The sequence below is a fragment of the Lagenorhynchus albirostris genome, chromosome 17 (genome assembly GCF_949774975.1).
Source record: "Lagenorhynchus albirostris chromosome 17, mLagAlb1.1, whole genome shotgun sequence".
In the NCBI taxonomy this organism is placed as follows: domain Eukaryota; kingdom Metazoa; phylum Chordata; class Mammalia; order Artiodactyla; family Delphinidae; genus Lagenorhynchus; species Lagenorhynchus albirostris.
Genome location: NC_083111.1, coordinates 32,433,058 through 32,451,688, shown reverse-complemented (window position 1 = coordinate 32,451,688; position 18,631 = coordinate 32,433,058). Strand labels below are relative to the sequence as shown.

General features: G+C 40.3%; 2 protein-coding genes across 2 annotated transcripts in view; both read right to left on the bottom strand.

The window, feature by feature from the left end:
- The window catches only part of LOC132507802 (centrosomal protein of 78 kDa-like), a 106,219-nt gene that overhangs the window by 49,827 nt on the left and 37,761 nt on the right, over positions 1–18,631 (bottom strand). The window lies entirely within an intron of this gene.
- Positions 8,741–12,305, bottom strand: LOC132507801 (UDP-N-acetylglucosamine--peptide N-acetylglucosaminyltransferase 110 kDa subunit-like). The gene has a single exon (XM_060127435.1). The coding sequence runs from the start codon at positions 12,303–12,305 to the stop codon at positions 9,165–9,167; it is 3,141 nt and encodes a 1,046-aa protein (XP_059983418.1). The 3' UTR covers positions 8,741–9,164.

Sequence of the window (18,631 nt, the reverse complement as noted above, 5' to 3'; positions counted from 1 at the left end):
TAGTGTACTGTTGCATGAGGATACGAAACAGACATGAGAAGATTATTATCAATAATAGGCAAATTATGGCCAGGGTAATAAATCCTGACAACCTTCCAGTAATCCAAGACTGAGGGTTTAACCACTTTAAATGATCCAGTAAAGTTTGAATTACGTCTTCTGGCGAAACATCATCAAGATGTGTATTTTGTATATCCTGAATTTCAGCATTTAATTTCTTAAGATCAAGACTAATATTATTATCTGACCAAACACTCAGCAGATGCATTTTTACTTTTTCCCATTCCCAAATACAGTCACTGTACTTTTAAGGAGTAACACACATCCATGTATACTTTGCATGACAAGCTAAACGCATCCTCAATTTTAATGCTGCCATCTGATCTCTAACCCCCAAAATTGCGTTTTTAAATTCATCTAACTTGTTATTAATCCGTAAATATATGTGACTTTGTAAAGATAAAGCAAGACTGCTATGTTGAGATAACTGATTAGCAAAGTGAGCATGATTAATACTCTGTGAAAGAGCAAGACCGGCAGTAGCCACGGTAGCAGACAGAGCAGCCGACGCAAGTAAACTTACTATTAGCCACCCAAGAAAGCGTCTCCTCTGCAAGGCTTTAGAGACTTCCACCCATGCCTGTACTCCAGTATCTTCATACCAAGGTTCTCTCAGATGTACAGGCACCATAACATACATGGGTTGCTTTAGTATAAGCACAGATTGCGTTCCTGCAGAAGGGAACATACAACTGCTAAAAATACAATTAACACAGCTAATATTATATCCTCCTTTGGAAGAATTACCAATGTTAATAGAACCACACAAACGTGTATATGGAGGAGAAACACAAGTTATAACAGGTGTATTGGAATAAGTTAGAACTAGTTTCCATATATCCCAGTTCTTTTGAAATGTGATAAACCTATCTATGATGGGAAAAGAAGAGATAAGAATTGACACCGTGGTATAATCTATAGTACACCATATTTGGTTTTTATTCCAAGATGCATTGCAACGTTCAAAATTGGATCCAGGAAAGTTAACGGTCATAAGGGGAGGCAATTGATTTTTTGATTTTCTGTTAAGCATAGTAACCTTATGTCCAGCTATAAGTATCCCTTGTCCTCCAAGTAAACGCTTCATACAGAAATAATTTCCTGAATCTTCACCTGTAACCTTGGCTATAGTAATAGCGGAATCCCTAAGTGGTGAGGTGTATGAGATTTGACCTCTAATATTAATAGGTTGCCCATTTTATACCAAATGATGGTATCCTTAAGATACTCTCGTCAGCTGGTAGCCGGGCATGTAAGAGTAATGTTGGTTCCTGTAAAACGAAGGATGCCTGGAGAGCCTGACAAACTAATTGATTGATCCGTTCCCTCATAAACATCTGTATGCTCATAACTAATAGCCTTTACACGTCCAGTTTCCAGATTCAATGGGCTAAGACAGACAGGATGGGTACTAAGCCAGTTAGTATAATTTACAGACATATTGATTTGTTTTATATTCCCAATAAGAGGCCCATAAACATTTATCATTGTAAAATACAGGAAACTCTGCTTCAGACCAAGATATGGGTTGTAATAGTGAAGGATCAGGTACATAGGCCCAGTAAGTTGCTGCATTAACAGAGGGAACACATGAAATGGTTGCCAACATAGCCAAAAATAAAGTTACAGGTGTAACAGGATTATTCTGTTGTTTCACTGACTCTTGAGCTCATGAAACCAGTTGTTTAATCTGTCCCCAAGTTGGAACATCACTCCTTTGAGTCGTCCTGGCAAGTGGTCTCCTCTTCTTCTTTTTCTGAATCAACACTGTCAAATTTTCGGGAGAGATGCAGAGCTTCTTCATCTTCTGAACTAGGTGAGCTGTGGCGAGCCATCTATTTGCTTGACTAAGCGTTCAGGAAGCCAGCAAGGTCCAGGCGCTGATCTGGGAAAGATACACACGTGACCACGTCCCCAAATCAACACAGGATCAGGACCACGCCAAGTGCTGGTTAACGGATCTTTCCAGAGGACCTCCGGAGATTGAGAGGCCAATCTTGGCTCAGCCACCAACCTTCCCCCTGCAGAGCAGCCAAATTTGTCAACAGTGAGAACATTTAAAATAAACAGAGCATCATTTATAAGGTTATGTGGCGTTGTTCTATACAATTCCCCCCTTTTTATTTTTTCAATAGTTAGCTTTAAAGATCTATTTGCACGTTCTATAATACTTGAGGGTTATATGGAATGCCTGTAATATGGGTAATTTTGTCCTTGAGGGTTATATGGAATGCCTGTAATATGGGTAATTTTGTAATGAATTACAAAATGTTGCGAAAGCAGCGGGCCCATTATCTGTTTTAATAATTTTGGGAAGGTTCATGAAAGCAAAACAGTGTAATAAATGAGTGATAACATGTTTAGTAGCTTCTCCGGTCTGTGCTGTAGCACAGAGGAAACCAGAATAAGTATCGATAGTGACATGAACAAACTGTAATTTCCCAAAAGACGGGATATGAGTAACATCCATTTGCCATAAATGTCTAGGTAATAATCCACGAGGATTAACAACATAATGTGGAACAGGAAGGTGAGGTAAGCATTGTGGGCACTGCTTAACAATTTGTGGGGCGGCTTCACGAGTAAGGGAAAATTGTGTGTGTAATGTAGCCGCTGACTGACGGTGTAAAGCGTGCAACTGCTGTGCTGCTTGTGAAGCAGTTTGATCATAACTTACCATAATATGAGGGTGTCCAGGACATGGACCATGAGTATCAAGAGTATGGAGATAATGAATGCAGTATATTAGCCATTCTTGACAGCATGACGAACGGAAAGGAGGAGTACGGTAAATTGGGACATGTCCTGCTTTAGGGAAAAGAGATTGAGGAGGAGGAGTAACTTCAACTCTATTCTTGGGAGGAAAATGTACAGGATAAAGATCACGTTTAGATCGAGTTAAAACATCTGCAGTCGCATTAAGTTTAGTCAATGGACCAGGCAAGTTAGAATGAGCACGGATATACAGACCTGCAACAGGACCATCATGGGAACGAATAAGCTGTTGAAGCAAACGAAAAGAGGATGATAATTCAGGGTCATTAGTATGTCCTATGCTCGCAGTCTCCAGAAGAAATCACAAGCTAATAAGATATTTACTATCAGAAAACAAATTAAAAGATATAGAAGGCAAATGTTTAAAAGACATAATGACAGCATACAGTTCAACACGTTGAGCTGAAGTCAAGGAAGTTTCTTTAACGAGGTTTGTTCCGTCGTCAATGATTACAGTAGCCACTCCTGAAGAAGAACCGTCCGTAAAAACCAAAGGTACATGAGGGACAGGCTGTTGCCTAATTATAGAAGGAAAGATATGAGTTAAGTTTGCTGAATTGGATCAATTTATCAGCAGGGTAATGGCATTCCAAGGTACCTGAAAATCCTGCAAGAGCAAGACCCCATTCATTACTATGTTGAAAAAGCCAATTCTGTTGACTAACTGAATCAGGGATAATAATTTGAGAAGGTTCTATACTTATAGGTTGTAAGCATCTAGTTCTACCTTGCATTATTAAATTACTAATAAGTTCATAATAAGGGTTAATAACTTTAGAGGGTGTAGTTTTCATATGAATCTATTCAATAATTCCAACAGTTTGCCATAAGATGGCAGTAGGCACATGAGGAGTTGGACAAATTATTAAGAAAATTGGAAGGTGAGTATGAATTCTAGTTAATTGTGTAGAACTGATAGATCTATTGACTATTTGTAAAGCTTGAAATCCTTCTGGAGTCATAGAGCGTGAAGAAGAAGGATCTGAGTCACCTTTAAGAATATCAAACAAAGGCTGTAATTGAGCAGTAGTAAGTTTTAAGGCAGGCCTTAGCCAATTAATATCTCCAAGTAATTTTTGAAAAGCATTTAATGTTTTTAAATTATCAACTCGAATTTGCAGTTTTTGAGGCCTAATAGTAGTGTTATCAATATATTTTCCCAAATATAAAAATGGAGATTGTCTTTGAAGTTTTCTTGAGGCAATGACCAAGCCAAATGATTGTAAGGACTGTTGTAAAAATTGAAACGCACTCTCTAATAAAGAAATATTATCAGTGGCTAAAAGTATATCATCCATATAATGTATGCGATATAATGATGGAAACCTTTTTCTCACAGGAGTCAAGGCCTGAGCCACATATTTTTGGCATAATGTAGGACTATTTGCCATGCCCTGAGGCAATACTTTCCATTGAAATCTCCTCATGGGTTCCTTAAAAATTAAGGCAGGCAAGCTAAAAGCAAAATGTTTTCTATCTTCAGGAAACAAAGGAATAGTGAAAAAACAATCTTTTAAATCTACAACTAAAAGATGATAATTGTGTGGTATGGCTGTTGGAGAGGGTAGGCCTGGTTGAAGAGCTCCCATTATTAGCATAGTTTTATTAACAGCTCTTAGATCCTGTAATAACCTATATTTTCCAGATTTTTTCTTGATAATAAAAATAGGAGTATTCCAAGGACTACTGGAAATTTCTAAATGCCCTAATTGTTCCAGTACTAATTGCTCTGGAGCTTCTCATTTCTCCTTTGTGAGGGGCCATCGGTCCACCCATACAGGGTCATCAGTCAGCCAAGTAATTGGATCAGCAGTGAGTGGAGAATCCAAGGCCCCTAAGAAAAACCCAAACCTTGTCTATCATTTTTTATTTTCACATCAATAGGACAGACAGTTCCTTGTTGATTTGTTCCCAGCCCTTTTGTGGGAAGAAATCCTTGATCCAACATCATATTAGAGACTTGAGAGTTTGGACTATAAAGTAATACTCCCATTTCTTTTAATATATCTCGGCCCCAGAGGTTTAAAGGCAGCCCAGGCAAAACATAAGGCTGGAAATATCCTGAATGGCCCTCACTATCTTGCCATAAAAAAAACTGACTGCTTTGCATAGGAGAACAACTTTGTCCTATTCCGTGAAGTTCTGTAATAGTAGGACTAATGGGCCAACGTTTAGGCCAGTGTACCTGCGTCATAACAGAGACATCAGCTCCAGTGTCTAACAAACCTGAAAAAACCTTTCCATTAATGGTTCATTTCATTTCTGGACGTTCTTTCCCTATCTTCTGAATCCAGTAGGCAGCATTAGACGATCCAAAAGCCTTTGTTTCTCTCTTTCGATGTTGGAAAATTTGTCCATGAGGTACAAAGGGCAAAAGTAGCAATTGTGCAATTTTATCACCAGGAGAGATAGTTATTATATTTTTAATAGTTTGTGCCATGACTTTTATTTCTCCTTCGTAGTCAGAATCTATGACTCCTGGCATAACAGTTAAACCTTTCATGGTGACACTACTTCTTCCCAATAATAGTCCCATCAAACCCTTGTGGGTAAAGGTCCACAGATGCCCGTAGAGAGGGCCTGAGGACCCATTTCAGGAGTTAATACATATCGGGCGGAGGTACTGAGCTCCAGTCCTGCGCTTCCTGGTGTTGCTCTGGAGAGCGAGGATATTGTATGTTTTTGTTTTTGGTTAATGTCTGATTGATAATTTGAGGAGGATACACAGACATTGCGCTTATTATTTGTTGGGGCCGGGGAAGGCCCTGGGAAGAGTTTCCCGACAGTGGTGGCCCATCCTTGTGGGCCACTGAGCAACAATCTTGTGCCCAATGTTTTCCCCTATTGCATTTAGGGCATAAGCCAGGGATTTTCTGACCATCTGGAGGTTTTTGAGTAGGGAAGGAAGGACTAGGGTTAGAATTAAAAGACCTACATTCTCTAGCAAAAGGACCTGCCTTTCCGCATTTAAAACAAGTCTTTGTTTTCTTTTGATTGTTTTTAAACCCCACTTTAGTTAATGCTGCAGCCACAGCAGCACCCTGTATATAAGTAGGCCCAATGTCTGCACAAAGGCGAATATAATCCTCCAATGTTCCCCGTTTTCTCCAAGGTCGAATCGCAGCCTGACACGCATTATTAGCATTTTCAAAAGCAAGTTGCTTAACTACAATTGTACCAGTGAGTCCGTCCACAATGAGTCTCCCCACCGCCTGTGACAACCTATCTACAAAATCAGCATATGGTTCATCAGGTCCCTGTCTAAGTTTTGAAAGATCTTCAGTTTTGTGTGTAGAAGGACATTTCCTCCAGGCTTGTAATGCCAAATGATTTATTTGAGGATAAGCAACAAAGGGATAAGTTAATTGATCTTGTAAAGAAAGATATTGTCCTTCCCCAATCAGCATATGATAATCAACTGGAATATTATGGGCAGCATTCTTTTCTGCTTGTTCAGCAGCCCGTTCATAAAAATCAAACTTCCATATTAAATAATCTCCACCATTTAAACAAGCTCGTGCAATAGACTTCCAATCAGCGGGGGGAAGAGCTTCTCCTGTCAACCATAGCAGTAGTAAAAGGAGCAGTGGGCCCATATTGAGCACAGGCAGATTTTCAATCTTTCAAAACTTTCAAAGGGAGAGCCTGATGCTCCCTAGTAGCTTGTTGAGGATTATTAGGATCAGGTCTTTCTATGACGGGACAACAGAAAATAGGATCTTCTCCTCGTTTTATTGCTCCTTGTACAGCGCGCTGCAAGGGACTGAGCATTTTTACAGACGTAGATTTTTGAGGAAGACAGTCCTTATTAACCTGCAGCTTTTTCACTGACTTACCAGCCATTAGAAAATCATCCTCAGGATATTTCTCTCTTTTATGTTTACAAGCCTCATCTGTTAAGTCAAAATGTTCCTCTTCATCTAAACTATTTAAATTAATTAGCTCTTTCGGTTTAGGAAGTGGCGACACAGTAGTTGATAATACAGTCTCTCCTTCTGTCAGAGGCTTATGTTTTTCTGACTTTACATTCAAATCAACACTATCATGAGAAGAATCTAAACATATTTTTATCAGATTCCACAAACTATATGTAACAACAGGAGTATGAGTAGGCCCTCGAGACTCGTAATAATTTTTTACATCTTCTCCAACTTTCTGCCAGATTTCTATGTCAACAGAGCCGCCATCAGGAAACCAGGGAGATACACCATGGATATGCTGTAAAAATTCAGTCAACAATAAAGTTCAGAAACTTTATTACCCCGAGCCCTAAGCATCAAAAGTAAAACCTGAGCAAATAATTCATACATCTTTGAGCCCTTTTGCCTCATCTTATTTTACTTCTGACTATTGCCTTATGCCTCTATTCGTTTCACTTTTACTGGTGGCCACACATATTTTGCCTAAGTGTTCTCTTACCTGCACTTTCTTTTTCTTTTAATTGCCTTCACGCTTCAGGTCCCTGTTCGAGTGCCACTTGCCGCGGACCAGCCGGAGAAAGAGGATCTCACCGCCCAGGGTCAGAAGGGAAGGGGTAAGGAACTGAAGTAGCACCGACGGATGGGGTCAGAAGGACCAAGACAACTGATGGTTGCAAGGCAAATTTTATTATGCTACAGTTGCAGATTATATAGACTAGAAATCGGAAGGTTGCCAGATGGTGGTTTACATTATCTACAGACTGTCTCGGCTCAAGGTTAACTTCCCTGGGAGGAAACCCATAAACCCAGAAGCATCAAAAATAACCTGCATGTGCAGGGGGGAGACAGCTTTGCTTGTCTCATTTTACATTCTTTCTGATCTCTGGGCTCTGGTGATTTATCTCCCATGGAATGGAACAAGGAGGGGAACAAGTAGGGACAGTCCCTTCGAGCAGCGGCCGCATGCCTGGCATGTCCTTACCTGCCCTCAAGGCTGACTGCTTCCCACACGTATGTTGCCTTGTTTAAGCCTCAAGCCCTCGATCCTTTGTTGAAATACAATAATTTCATTCCTATGGTTTTCAATACCAAAAACTCAACCTCCAGGAGGGCTAAAGTCTAATTTGTACTCCAAACCAAGTAGCAGTGCAGTTCGCTACTACTGAGACTGAATCCACAAAGACTTCAAGACCACGTCCAGAAGACAAGTTATTATATATAATACCCTAGAAGGTCTGAAACATAATTATCATATACATAGCTGGTCCTTCAGAGCTTTTTACCTATAACATGTTTTTTGATGAAAGTTATTTAATGTACTGGAGATAACTGTGACTTACTTACTGATCAAATATTTGAATACTTATACTTACCTGGGATTTCATTTCTGCTGAAAGAAAAAGGTAGAACAGGACTCACTAAAAAAAACAAACAAACATTAGAAATGAAAGTAAAAATCTTAACACACACTATGACTTTTGGAAGCAGCATAGAGGGGCAGTCAACGGTAAAACACTGGTGAAATAGGTCAAAACTCTAGGCCAAAAATCCATTATTATTATCATCAGTGACAGTACCACAACTGTGCCCTTCAGAATTAATAATCACTCCTAAGAATCTTCATTTGGCACCAGATGATGCGGTTAAGAGAAACACTCTGGGAGGTTTTGAATCAGACTTGGTTTTTTGTTAGCCAAGTTACAGGAGAATTTTTAAAGTAGGGGGAAGGGAAGAAGGAAACGGACCAGGAAAAGAATTTAAGCCATCATCTATAAACCAACAAAGCACTGATAGTTCCGAACATTATGTCAGACACTAAAATGACTGATATAGGCTCAAGTGGTTTACAAAACCTATAAAAAGACTATACCAGCAAAGTCCCCATTTATCTGTCGAGTTCAGAAACTAAAACAAGGAATATTTTAGCTTAAAAGCTTATCTCAAGAGAATCGTACACACTTCACATGAATACAAATACCTGAAACCAAACATTTTTAAAAGCTCCAATACCCAAAATATAAAGAAAAATATTAATTCAGAAGACTCAATCAATCCATGATAATCACAAAACGGCTGGGCAATCTCTATCTCCCTTCCACACTAACCATCCATCCCATGGAAGACCAAGGGAGATCAGACCTTCCAGACTTACCTTCCAGACCTTCCAGACACCTGGCTGCTGCAAAATTCTATGGAGACTCCTTGTGGAACAGCAGTTTCCCATCTCTTGTGTCTCTCCCTATCGTGATCATGATCATGCAGGAAGCAAGTCTGGCTGTGCTATTTCTTATCATTGTCTGTCACCCATCTGCAGCATGGTATTGTACAGATAAGGAAAAAGTAGTTCCCTTTCCCCCAGAAGGTTGAGGCTCAGGTACAGGGTAATTCTCCTGTGCACACAGTCATTATTTAGGCCGACTCAGTGACTTCAACAGGCTTAATCATGTGATCAGGTTTGTTGCCAGCTGCGTAATGCTCCCACATCTGTAGATAGAGCCGCTCTAGGTCCACTGTGTATTGTTTGGTGTTGAACAGAGGGCTAGATGTTCTCTGCTTCCAGACTTTGCCACGAATTTTCTTCAGGTATTCTAGATCAGTTCCCAGTTTCACAGCTATGTCTTCATATTCTTGTCTATTTTGAGCAATAAGCTCAAGACAGCCTAAACAAGTGAGCTGGGAAGCTGCAACTCGGGAAGCAAGAGTCTCTCCTGGCATAGTCACCACGGGTGTCCCTGACCAAAGGACATCCATCCCTGTGGTGTGTCCATTACAGAGTGGAGTGTCCAAGCAGACATCAGCCAGCTGGCCTCTCCGAACATGTTCCTCTTTAGGAGCAACAGGTGAAAAAATGATACGGTTCTGGGGAAGGCCCATATTTTGTGCATACTGTTGAATATTAGGTTCTCCTACTGCTGGAAAACGCAACAGCCACAGCACACTATTGGGAACACGCTTCAGAATATTTGCCCACATCTGCAAAGTAGATGGGTCAATTTTATATAACTGATTGAAGTTACAGTACACAATGGCATCTTCCGGTAACCCGTACTGAGAACGTGTGGTTACAATAATGGTACGGGGAACCTCCTCTCCAGTGGCAGCCTTAATGTTGATCTGGGTAGTTGCCAGTCCATTGCTAAGACTGAATCCATTAATTGTTATCTGAATTTGTCCTCTGTTAATCATTTCAATAACTGCCTCTGCAATAGTATTCATAGGAATGACAGGCATATTAAGAGCCGTATTACTGCTGTCTGCGTTGTCTCCTCCATCAGGACATTTCATCTTGACAATCTGCACATCTGGGAGACTATCAAGAAATGCTTTGAGGTCGATGCCATTCAGCACAACCCGATTGTCATAAATGTGCCCATTGGACTTAAAATCGATGACTGCCTTCTTCTTCAGGTGAGGGAACATATTAGCATGATCACCAATAAAGAAAGTATGGGGCATATAAGCCAGTTTCTCAGAATACTGCTCAGCAACTTCAGCAGGTGAAGTTTCCTGATCAGTGATGATATAATCCATGAAAAGCACGCCACTGGTCCCAGGGTAGCCCAGCCACATTGCCTGAATAGGAGCTGGCCTGAGAGCAAAGAGTTCATTTCGAGCACCCCTGGTATAACCATTCATATTTACAAGGATGTGTATACCGTCTTGATGGATGCGATCAGCTGCTTTCCCATTGCATGGAATCTGAGAAAGATCAATGAAATGATGGGCTTCTGCCATCACCTTCGCTCGGAAGTTTGTGCCATCATCTGGGCTCAGGGCATAACAGAATACCTCAAATTTATCAGGATTGTGCATGCCTGGAATAGACTGCATAAGATGAGAAGTAGGATGATTCCCAAAGTCAGAACTCACGTATCCTACACGCAGTCGACCATCACTGAGCTTCAAGTCTTTTGGATGTTCGTACGGTGGTTTATGAAGGACACTGATCTCATCCAAGCAGAGGTTCCCATGGCTCTCAGCAATAGCCTTCCTGAAGCCATGAGAAAGAGGATAGAGCATACTATGATGAGGCTGCACAGAAGGCAACCTATTCTTCTCCAGCTGGTCAGCCACAATGCTGACCAACTTCTTCATTCGCTCATCATAGTCTGTCCAATCACAGACAATCTGCAGGCAATGAGCCAAATCACAATAAGCGTCAGGAAAATCAGGTTCAAGCTTCAGAGCAGTGCGATAAGAAGCAATTGCTTCTGGAATATTCCCTGAATACTTGTGAATGGAAGCCAGATTGCTGTGGGCATCCGCAAGTGCAGGGTTAATCTGAATGGCACGAGTATAACACTGCAAGGCTCCCTGAACATCCTGCATCTCCTTTAGAGTGTCTCCCATGTTACAGTAGGCATCAGCAAAGGTAGGACTGATTCGAACAGCCTCCTTATAATGCATCAGAGCTTCCTGCAGTTTTCCCTGCTGCTGCAATACACTTGCTAAATTTGAATGGGCAACAGCAAACTCTGGGAAGACTTCTAATGCTTTACAATACAAGCGAACTGCCTCTTCAAAGTTTCCCTGGTCTCCTTTGATATTGGCTAGGTTATTCAGAGAGTCTGCATGGGTGGGACACAGCCGCAGAGCTGTATTATAACACTCTTCTGCTTCGGCAACACTGCCCTTCTCTTCCAGAGCGTTGGCTAGGTTGCAGTAAGCATCAGGGAAATGTGGTTGCAATTCAATAGCTCGCCTGTAGGTGTCTACTGCCAGATCCATCAGGCCTTGCTCATAGTATACACAAGCCAGGTTGGCATGTACCACTGCATGATTTGGGCTCAAGCTTAGGGCACAAAGGTAAGCTGCCACAGCTCTGTCAAAAATCCGTGCCTCTTTCAAGACATTTCCTAAATTGATATAAGCATCCAGAAAATTGGGGTCAAGCGTGACAGCCTTTTCAAAGTGATGAATGGCAAGCCAAATCTCCCCTTGTGCATTGAAAACACAGCCAAGATTACTCCAAGCTACTGCAAAGTTCGGTTGCGTCTCCATTGCTTTCAAATAACATGCCTTGGCTCCTTCCAAGCGACCCAGGGCTTTGAGCAGGTTCCCCAGGTCACTGCGAACACAGTACAAATCAGGATTGCACTGAAGAGCAGAGACGTAAGCTTGTACTGCCCCTTCCATGTCGCCTGCTGCTACCAAAGCGGCTGCCAGGTTAATATAACCATCGATGAAATCTGGTTTGAGATGCAATGCCTGCCGGTAATGCTCAATTGCCTCCTGCAACTGCCCTCTTTCCTTGTACACATTCCCCAAATTCGAATAGGCTTCTGCCAGAAGAGGGTTCTGTTTAACTGCCAGAGTACTAAAGTGGGCAGATCTGTCCAGCCTTCGACACTGGAAGTGTAGAGATGAAAGTAATAAAAGTACTCCAGTATTGTCTGGCTCTTGTCTCCACAGCTGCATGCAGTGTCTCTCAGCTGCCTCAAAATCTCCTGCCTGATACTCTCGATGTACCAACTCAGCTAACCCTTGGAAGGAAAGCATACGTTTCGTTGGTTCTGTGCTGTCGGCCACGTTGCCCACAGAAGACGCCATCTGGAGCTTCTGGAGAGAGTGAGGAAAGGGGGTAATTGAGTCCCGCTGCTGCCACTACTGGCAAGAACGTTTCTAGAGGTAGCAAATATGAGGGCAGCAGCCATACCACTGCTTTGGCAGGCTTAAGCGGCGGCAACAGTTACACGCACTGAAACTTAGGAACTCTGGTTGGCCATCTACCTCTCACGCTCTTGAAATCTTAATTCTTAACCCTGCCCTCTTCCACCATTTTTCTCCTAATCAGGGAATAAAAATTACCTATACACTTGCCTTAGAAGAAATCAAAAGTCAGTAGTCCAAACACTTTTTAAAATTTTGTTTTCTGTCCAGTTGGAAAGGAAATACATGACTGACTTTACTTCATCATTCATATAGTCAATGTGGAAAACATTAGGGCCGTGAATTTCAATACAGTAAGATCAGAAAATCTTAAATTGGCCTTCCCAAACCACTAATAAGTAACCAATGTTGTACATAATGCTAAAATCTTAGAGACTGAGTTTGATATTTTAAAAGTTCTGAAAGGATTAGCTAATTTCTCCTCATCATACTTCTCATGCCTCAAACCTGAGTATTACTTTTTTAAAATTAAATTTATCTTTATTTATTTATTTTTATTTTGGCTGCGTTGGGTCTTCAATGCTGCGTGCAGACTTTCTCTAGTTGTGGCGAGCGGGGGCTACTCTTTGTTGCGGTGCCTGGGCTTCTTATCACAGCAGCTTCTATTGTTGTTCCACAACTCTATGGGTTCCTTTTTAGGTCCTATGAAGAACCCTAGAAATTAGTTCATGGAATTATAAGTTTTTGCAAAATTGTCAAAAGTGAGATATTTTAACTTCCATCAGGTAAGACCAGCATCTCTTTCTTTGCCAATTTTCCTTCTATCATATTCCGCTATGTTGGATCATATTGGAATGGCCACAGGCTTTCTTGAAATCTGGCTAAGGAGATTTTCTTTATTCTGTGGTACGCGGGCCTCTCACTGTTGTGGCCTCTCCCGTTGTGGAGCACAGTCTCTGGACGCACAGGCTCAGCGGCCATGGCTCATGGGCCTAGCCGCTCCGCGGCATGTGGGATCTTCCCGGACCGGGACACGATCCTGTGTCCCCTGCGTCGGCAGGTGGACTCTCAACCACTGCGCCACCAGGGAAGCCCTAAGGAGATGTTTTAAGTGAGGCTATTATGTGATTTTCAGACACCGCCATATGTAATTGACTATATACTATCGCATTACAGGAATAACTTCCAGTACTCATACTGACTACTCTACTGACTTGACCTAGCACAAGACACAGAAGCATAAGGACAAAAACCACCTTACAATATAGCCATGTCTTGCACTTCACAGCTCTCAAAGCATGTGCGTTTGAAGAAGAAAAAAAGAACTGAAAAGTACAAAACCAGAAGCTAATCTGTGGAAAATTATTTCAATCATCAGGCATGTGAAAGATAAGTCAAAGATTCAGTTCTCATCAATGCTTAGTCAAAACGGAAATTTTCTTCTGTCAAGAATATACTCCAGGGGCTTCCCTGATGGCGCAGTGGTTAAGAAGCCACCTGCCAATGCAGGGGACAAGGGTTCGAGCCCTGGTCCGGGAAGATCCCACATGTCACGGAGCAACTAAGCCGGTGTGCCACAACTACGGAACCTGCGCTCTAGAGCCCGTGAGCCACGACTATCGAGCCTGCGAGCCACAACTACTGAAGCCTCCGTGCCTAGCGCCCGTGCTCTGCAACAAGAGAAGCCACCGCAATGAGAAGCCTGTGCACCGCAACAAAGAGTAGCCCCCAGTCCCTGCAAGTAGAGAAAGCCTGCGCACAGCAACGAAGACCCAACACAGCCAAAAATAAATAAATAAATGAATGAATGAATGAATGAATGAATGAATATACTCCATCAACAATGTGTGCAATGGAATGGTATGAATGAGTATTTTATCAGAATCCCTGTAATGCACAAACCTATAGCAGTACTGAAATCAGTAATGCATTTATAATAGTAAATACTTATGAGGAAGTAATCCATAGAGGTTTTCTCAAAGTTAACAATGAAAATTAATGTGACATTATCAATAATAAATTGTGAAGCTGAAATAAACTTTTCTAAACTATTAATAACTAGAAGCAAATTCTAATCAACCATGCTACAAGAAATCTATGTCTAAAAACTACAAAGTTTATTTCTTAAAATTTTATTTCGAAAATACATAAACTGTCGTATGAGGAGGCAGTTAAAGAATATATAGCTGAAAGAGTGGGGGAAAAGTTTTATAGAGACACATCTGGCAGTAGTTCATTTTTAAATGTCATTTTTCTAGGTTTTGTGACACCTATAGTATTGATATTTGAAAGCATTTAAAAAATTGTAATTTGAAGATTTGCTACTTCCAGGTAGAATAAAATATTTTGAAGCAAAACAACGTTTGCACTGAGAAAAACAAAAAAAGCCAAATAAAATAGCCAGCATTCAATCAAAAAGTTCTAGACAAACCAAGAGATAGAATCATATGGCTAAAATTCTAAGAAAAGAACAGATAATACAAAAATATTTATATAAGATATTGTGTGTCTTTATCAGGAAAAGTCTTTATCAAGAAAAGACTTTAAAATCATCAGAATTAATATTATATTTTATTTATTTGTATATTATATTTATATATAGATATTTATATATTTATATAAAGAACTTAAAGATAAAGCCCTAGTTAAGGCAGTGACAATAGCAGTAGCAGTGGGAGTGAAAAGAAATGGTTATATTCAAGCATATTTTGTCAGGAAAAGTCCATGATCAAATGTCTGACTGCATACATGGGATGGATAGACGGAGTGGGAAAAATCAAAGTTAACTATAGAGGTTCTAGTGAAGATGGGGTTGCCGTCACCCAACCCAAGGGGCTGCGATCATCCCCAAGGTCTAGGAGACTCAAAGGGAAGGTCATGGTCAGAGGCAAAGTTAATTGGTGGGAAAATAAGACTCCCAGTCTCTCCATCTCCTTATACCAGTTTTTTTTGTAACATCTTTATCGGAGTATAATTGCTTTACAATGGTGTGTTAGTTTCTGCTTTATAACAAAGTAAATCAGTTATACATATGTCCCCATATCTCCTCCCTCTTGCATCTCCCTCCCTCCCACCCCTCTAGGTGGTCACAAAGCACCGAGCGCATCTCCCTGTGCTATGCGGAAGCTTCCCACTAGCTATCTATTCCTTATACCAGTTTTGTTTTTCTGCTCATATACGTAGCAGCATTTCATTCAAGGGGAAGTCATTGATCTGACTGGTCAAATTAAACAACATAGTTCAAGGCACATTTACAGTGGTTAGTCCCTCCACAATTTAGAAAGTCACATTCATAATTTCCCTCTTCCTACACCACGGAACACATTGGCCATTCCTCCAAAGTTTCCACTCCACAGAGTGGACAAGAGATGACGTTAGCCCAGAACTGAGAGCTTGGCATGAGATGGTGTCAGCCCCACGTACAGCTCTGGGCATAAGTTATAACCCAACCCAGCTCTACAGAGAGCTCTGCATGGAATCCTGGGAGTAAACTCAGCCATAATAATGGGATTCTGTTTTTCATTTGCTTTTCTTCCTTGCTTAACTTTCCCTGGCCACTCTGACAAACAAACTTTCAGGCATTCCTGGGCCACTCACTAACTTTATTCCATTTTATGTCATCCAGATTCTCAAGAAAATTACTAACTATAAGGAGGGAAATTTGGAACATGGTGAGTTTTAGGTGCCTGAAATATACAGGTCATTGAATCCAGTGAAGTAGCAAATTATCTGGATCTCAAATATGCCAGTAGAATAGCAGACTAAGCTCAATTTAATGTACTCTTACTGGAGACACACGTAAATTCTGGGTCAATTTTGAAAAAGTTAAAAGGACATAGCTGAGATTAAAAGAAAGAAAGGAACACCTGCATGTTTCAGAAAGTAACAGAGAAATTAAATCCAGAGAAAGAAGAGCGGACTGATGTCTGTGGGTTCCGTTCCTTAGTATAGGCCTTATGTACATAGGGGCTGGAGCTAGAAATCTAACATTACCTTGAGGCCAGGAATTTATAGACTCAGGATGGAACAATATTGAGAAGTTGGTACAGATATCCTACAGAAATTTCATGAGGAACTGCTTAGTCCATTAAGAGGGCCAAGGGCGGTGGTGAGGAAGATTGATATCTCTTGAAAACCTTCAGGTACAGAAAACATCAACACCTCTGAAAAGTAGGCCTCTCCTTCCCAGCGTTGTAATGGCCAGGTTGTCACTAACCTGTAAGGCCCTGTATGAATCAGAAACTGCAAGGAGAGTAATTCAAAGAAAAACAGATGCAGGATGGGTGTGGCAATAAATCCTAGGACCCTATCAGAAACAAAATTAAAACCACTCTAAAGGGAAATTTTAACAAACCAGAGCAGATAGTATCCTAACCAGAATAGAATAATAATTCTGAGGAAGTTACTTTAGTTATTTAAGTAATATTCAACATCCAGAGCAAAATTCACTTAAGCACTGTACTGGTGGAAACTAGGCAGCACTATGGAGACAATAAAAAGGTGTTTACCATCAAAAAACATCAAGGTAAGAAAGATAATGTCTAATATTTAATTATCCTAATTTTTAATTATTTTAATTTTTAAATATCCTGTGGTTTATTGAAATCTTTTGGAAACCCAAAATAGAGAAAACCTAGCAGGCAATGAAGACTTAAATATTTAGAGATTTATCAACTCATCTATAAAAGCTTTATTAATCTCTTCTTTTAATACCACTCCTGAGAGGTATAAATGTGTCCAGTGATAGGGTTGAAGAAGCCTGAGAGAATTTCAATTGTTTACTATTCTTGGTCAGCTATTAAGACCTTTCAGGAGCAGCTTGATTTTCATGGCATCATCCAACAAAAAGCAGGATATTTTACAGAAAGTCCTGGTCCACTTTTTGGCTTGCTTTTGTGTTTATGTTTTTGGTTTTCTCACATTGGGCGGTACATTAGGCTACCTACTGCACACTCCCTCATTCATGCATGCATTCATTCAAACAATATTTACTGAGTTGAGATATTTAATTAACACCCAATAAATGATGTTTAGATGAATGAATGCGCTTTTTATCAAAGTAAGTGTAAGAACTGAGAAAAATTACAGAATGTATGATCCCAGCCCCACAAAAGCGTATAATTGTGTTGAGGATATAACATATGCTGGTGAAATAACTAATATATCATATTGGACAGTTTCTAAGTTCAAAAATGAGTTTTTGTAAATAATCAGAGCCTAAGGAGGACAAAGAAGGGACAGTTCATTATGGGTTGAATCTATCAATAAATGTACATTTCAGATGAGATTTGAGATTGACCTTAAAGAAAGAAGAGGACTTAGATATATGAACAGAGAACAAAAAAGGCATGGTGATAGCATGTGCATAGATAGTGTGGCCAATATTTATGTTCTTCATTAAAGACAGTCAGAGATAACCCAAATGTAACTGTTTCCATGGGTCCATTCTCAGTATCCAAACAAAACGGCAAATCCTATCTTAGTAAAACTAATGAAAAACACAGTCTTTAACAAAGACATTGTGAAGGAAAGGGGGAGAGAAAGGCTTGCGTCCCACACCACACAACAAAACTTATTTAATTATTTGTTTCATTTTCTCCCTCTGAAAATTTCCTCTCCCTCTCTCTGTACGTCTCTCTTCTCCCACCACATCTGGCCACACTCTACCAGCCACCTTTCCAGATCTTTCCAGAACTCTCCATCCTAGTTTCATTATGCCACAAGTTAAACATCTCACAGGTCTCCAGGATGCATCCTCATCACTTATTCCACAAAGACAAACAAAGGACACTTCTCAGGATCAAGTTTCCTGGAAGGAAGAGGTCACGAGGAGTGATTGTAAATAATATAAGGTGGAGAGCAGTGACTTAAAATACCGTTTTTCCTCTTAGAATGTGAATACAGGGAACTTTGGGAAACTAGAAAATCTAGAAAGGATTCATTGATAATTATTTATTTTCAATGAATAAAATAAAATGTAATAATACGGCTAAACTCTGACAGATTAACTTTTTCAAAAGTTGCTTTCACACACCTTCACTATTGGGATGTTTGATAAACACATCTTTCTTCTTTCTTTGCAGATACTGGCACCAAACTTTCAAACAATAAGAACCTTCCCATAAGTCCCTTGCCAGGCAAGATTAAGGTATAACAATCCAAACAGATTTTTGAAGAAGATAACTGGTTGAAAGCACAGGAAAAGAGCTAGGTTTCTCTTTTTCAACAGTCACATAATGAGTCATGTGGGAATTGGTTTACAAAGT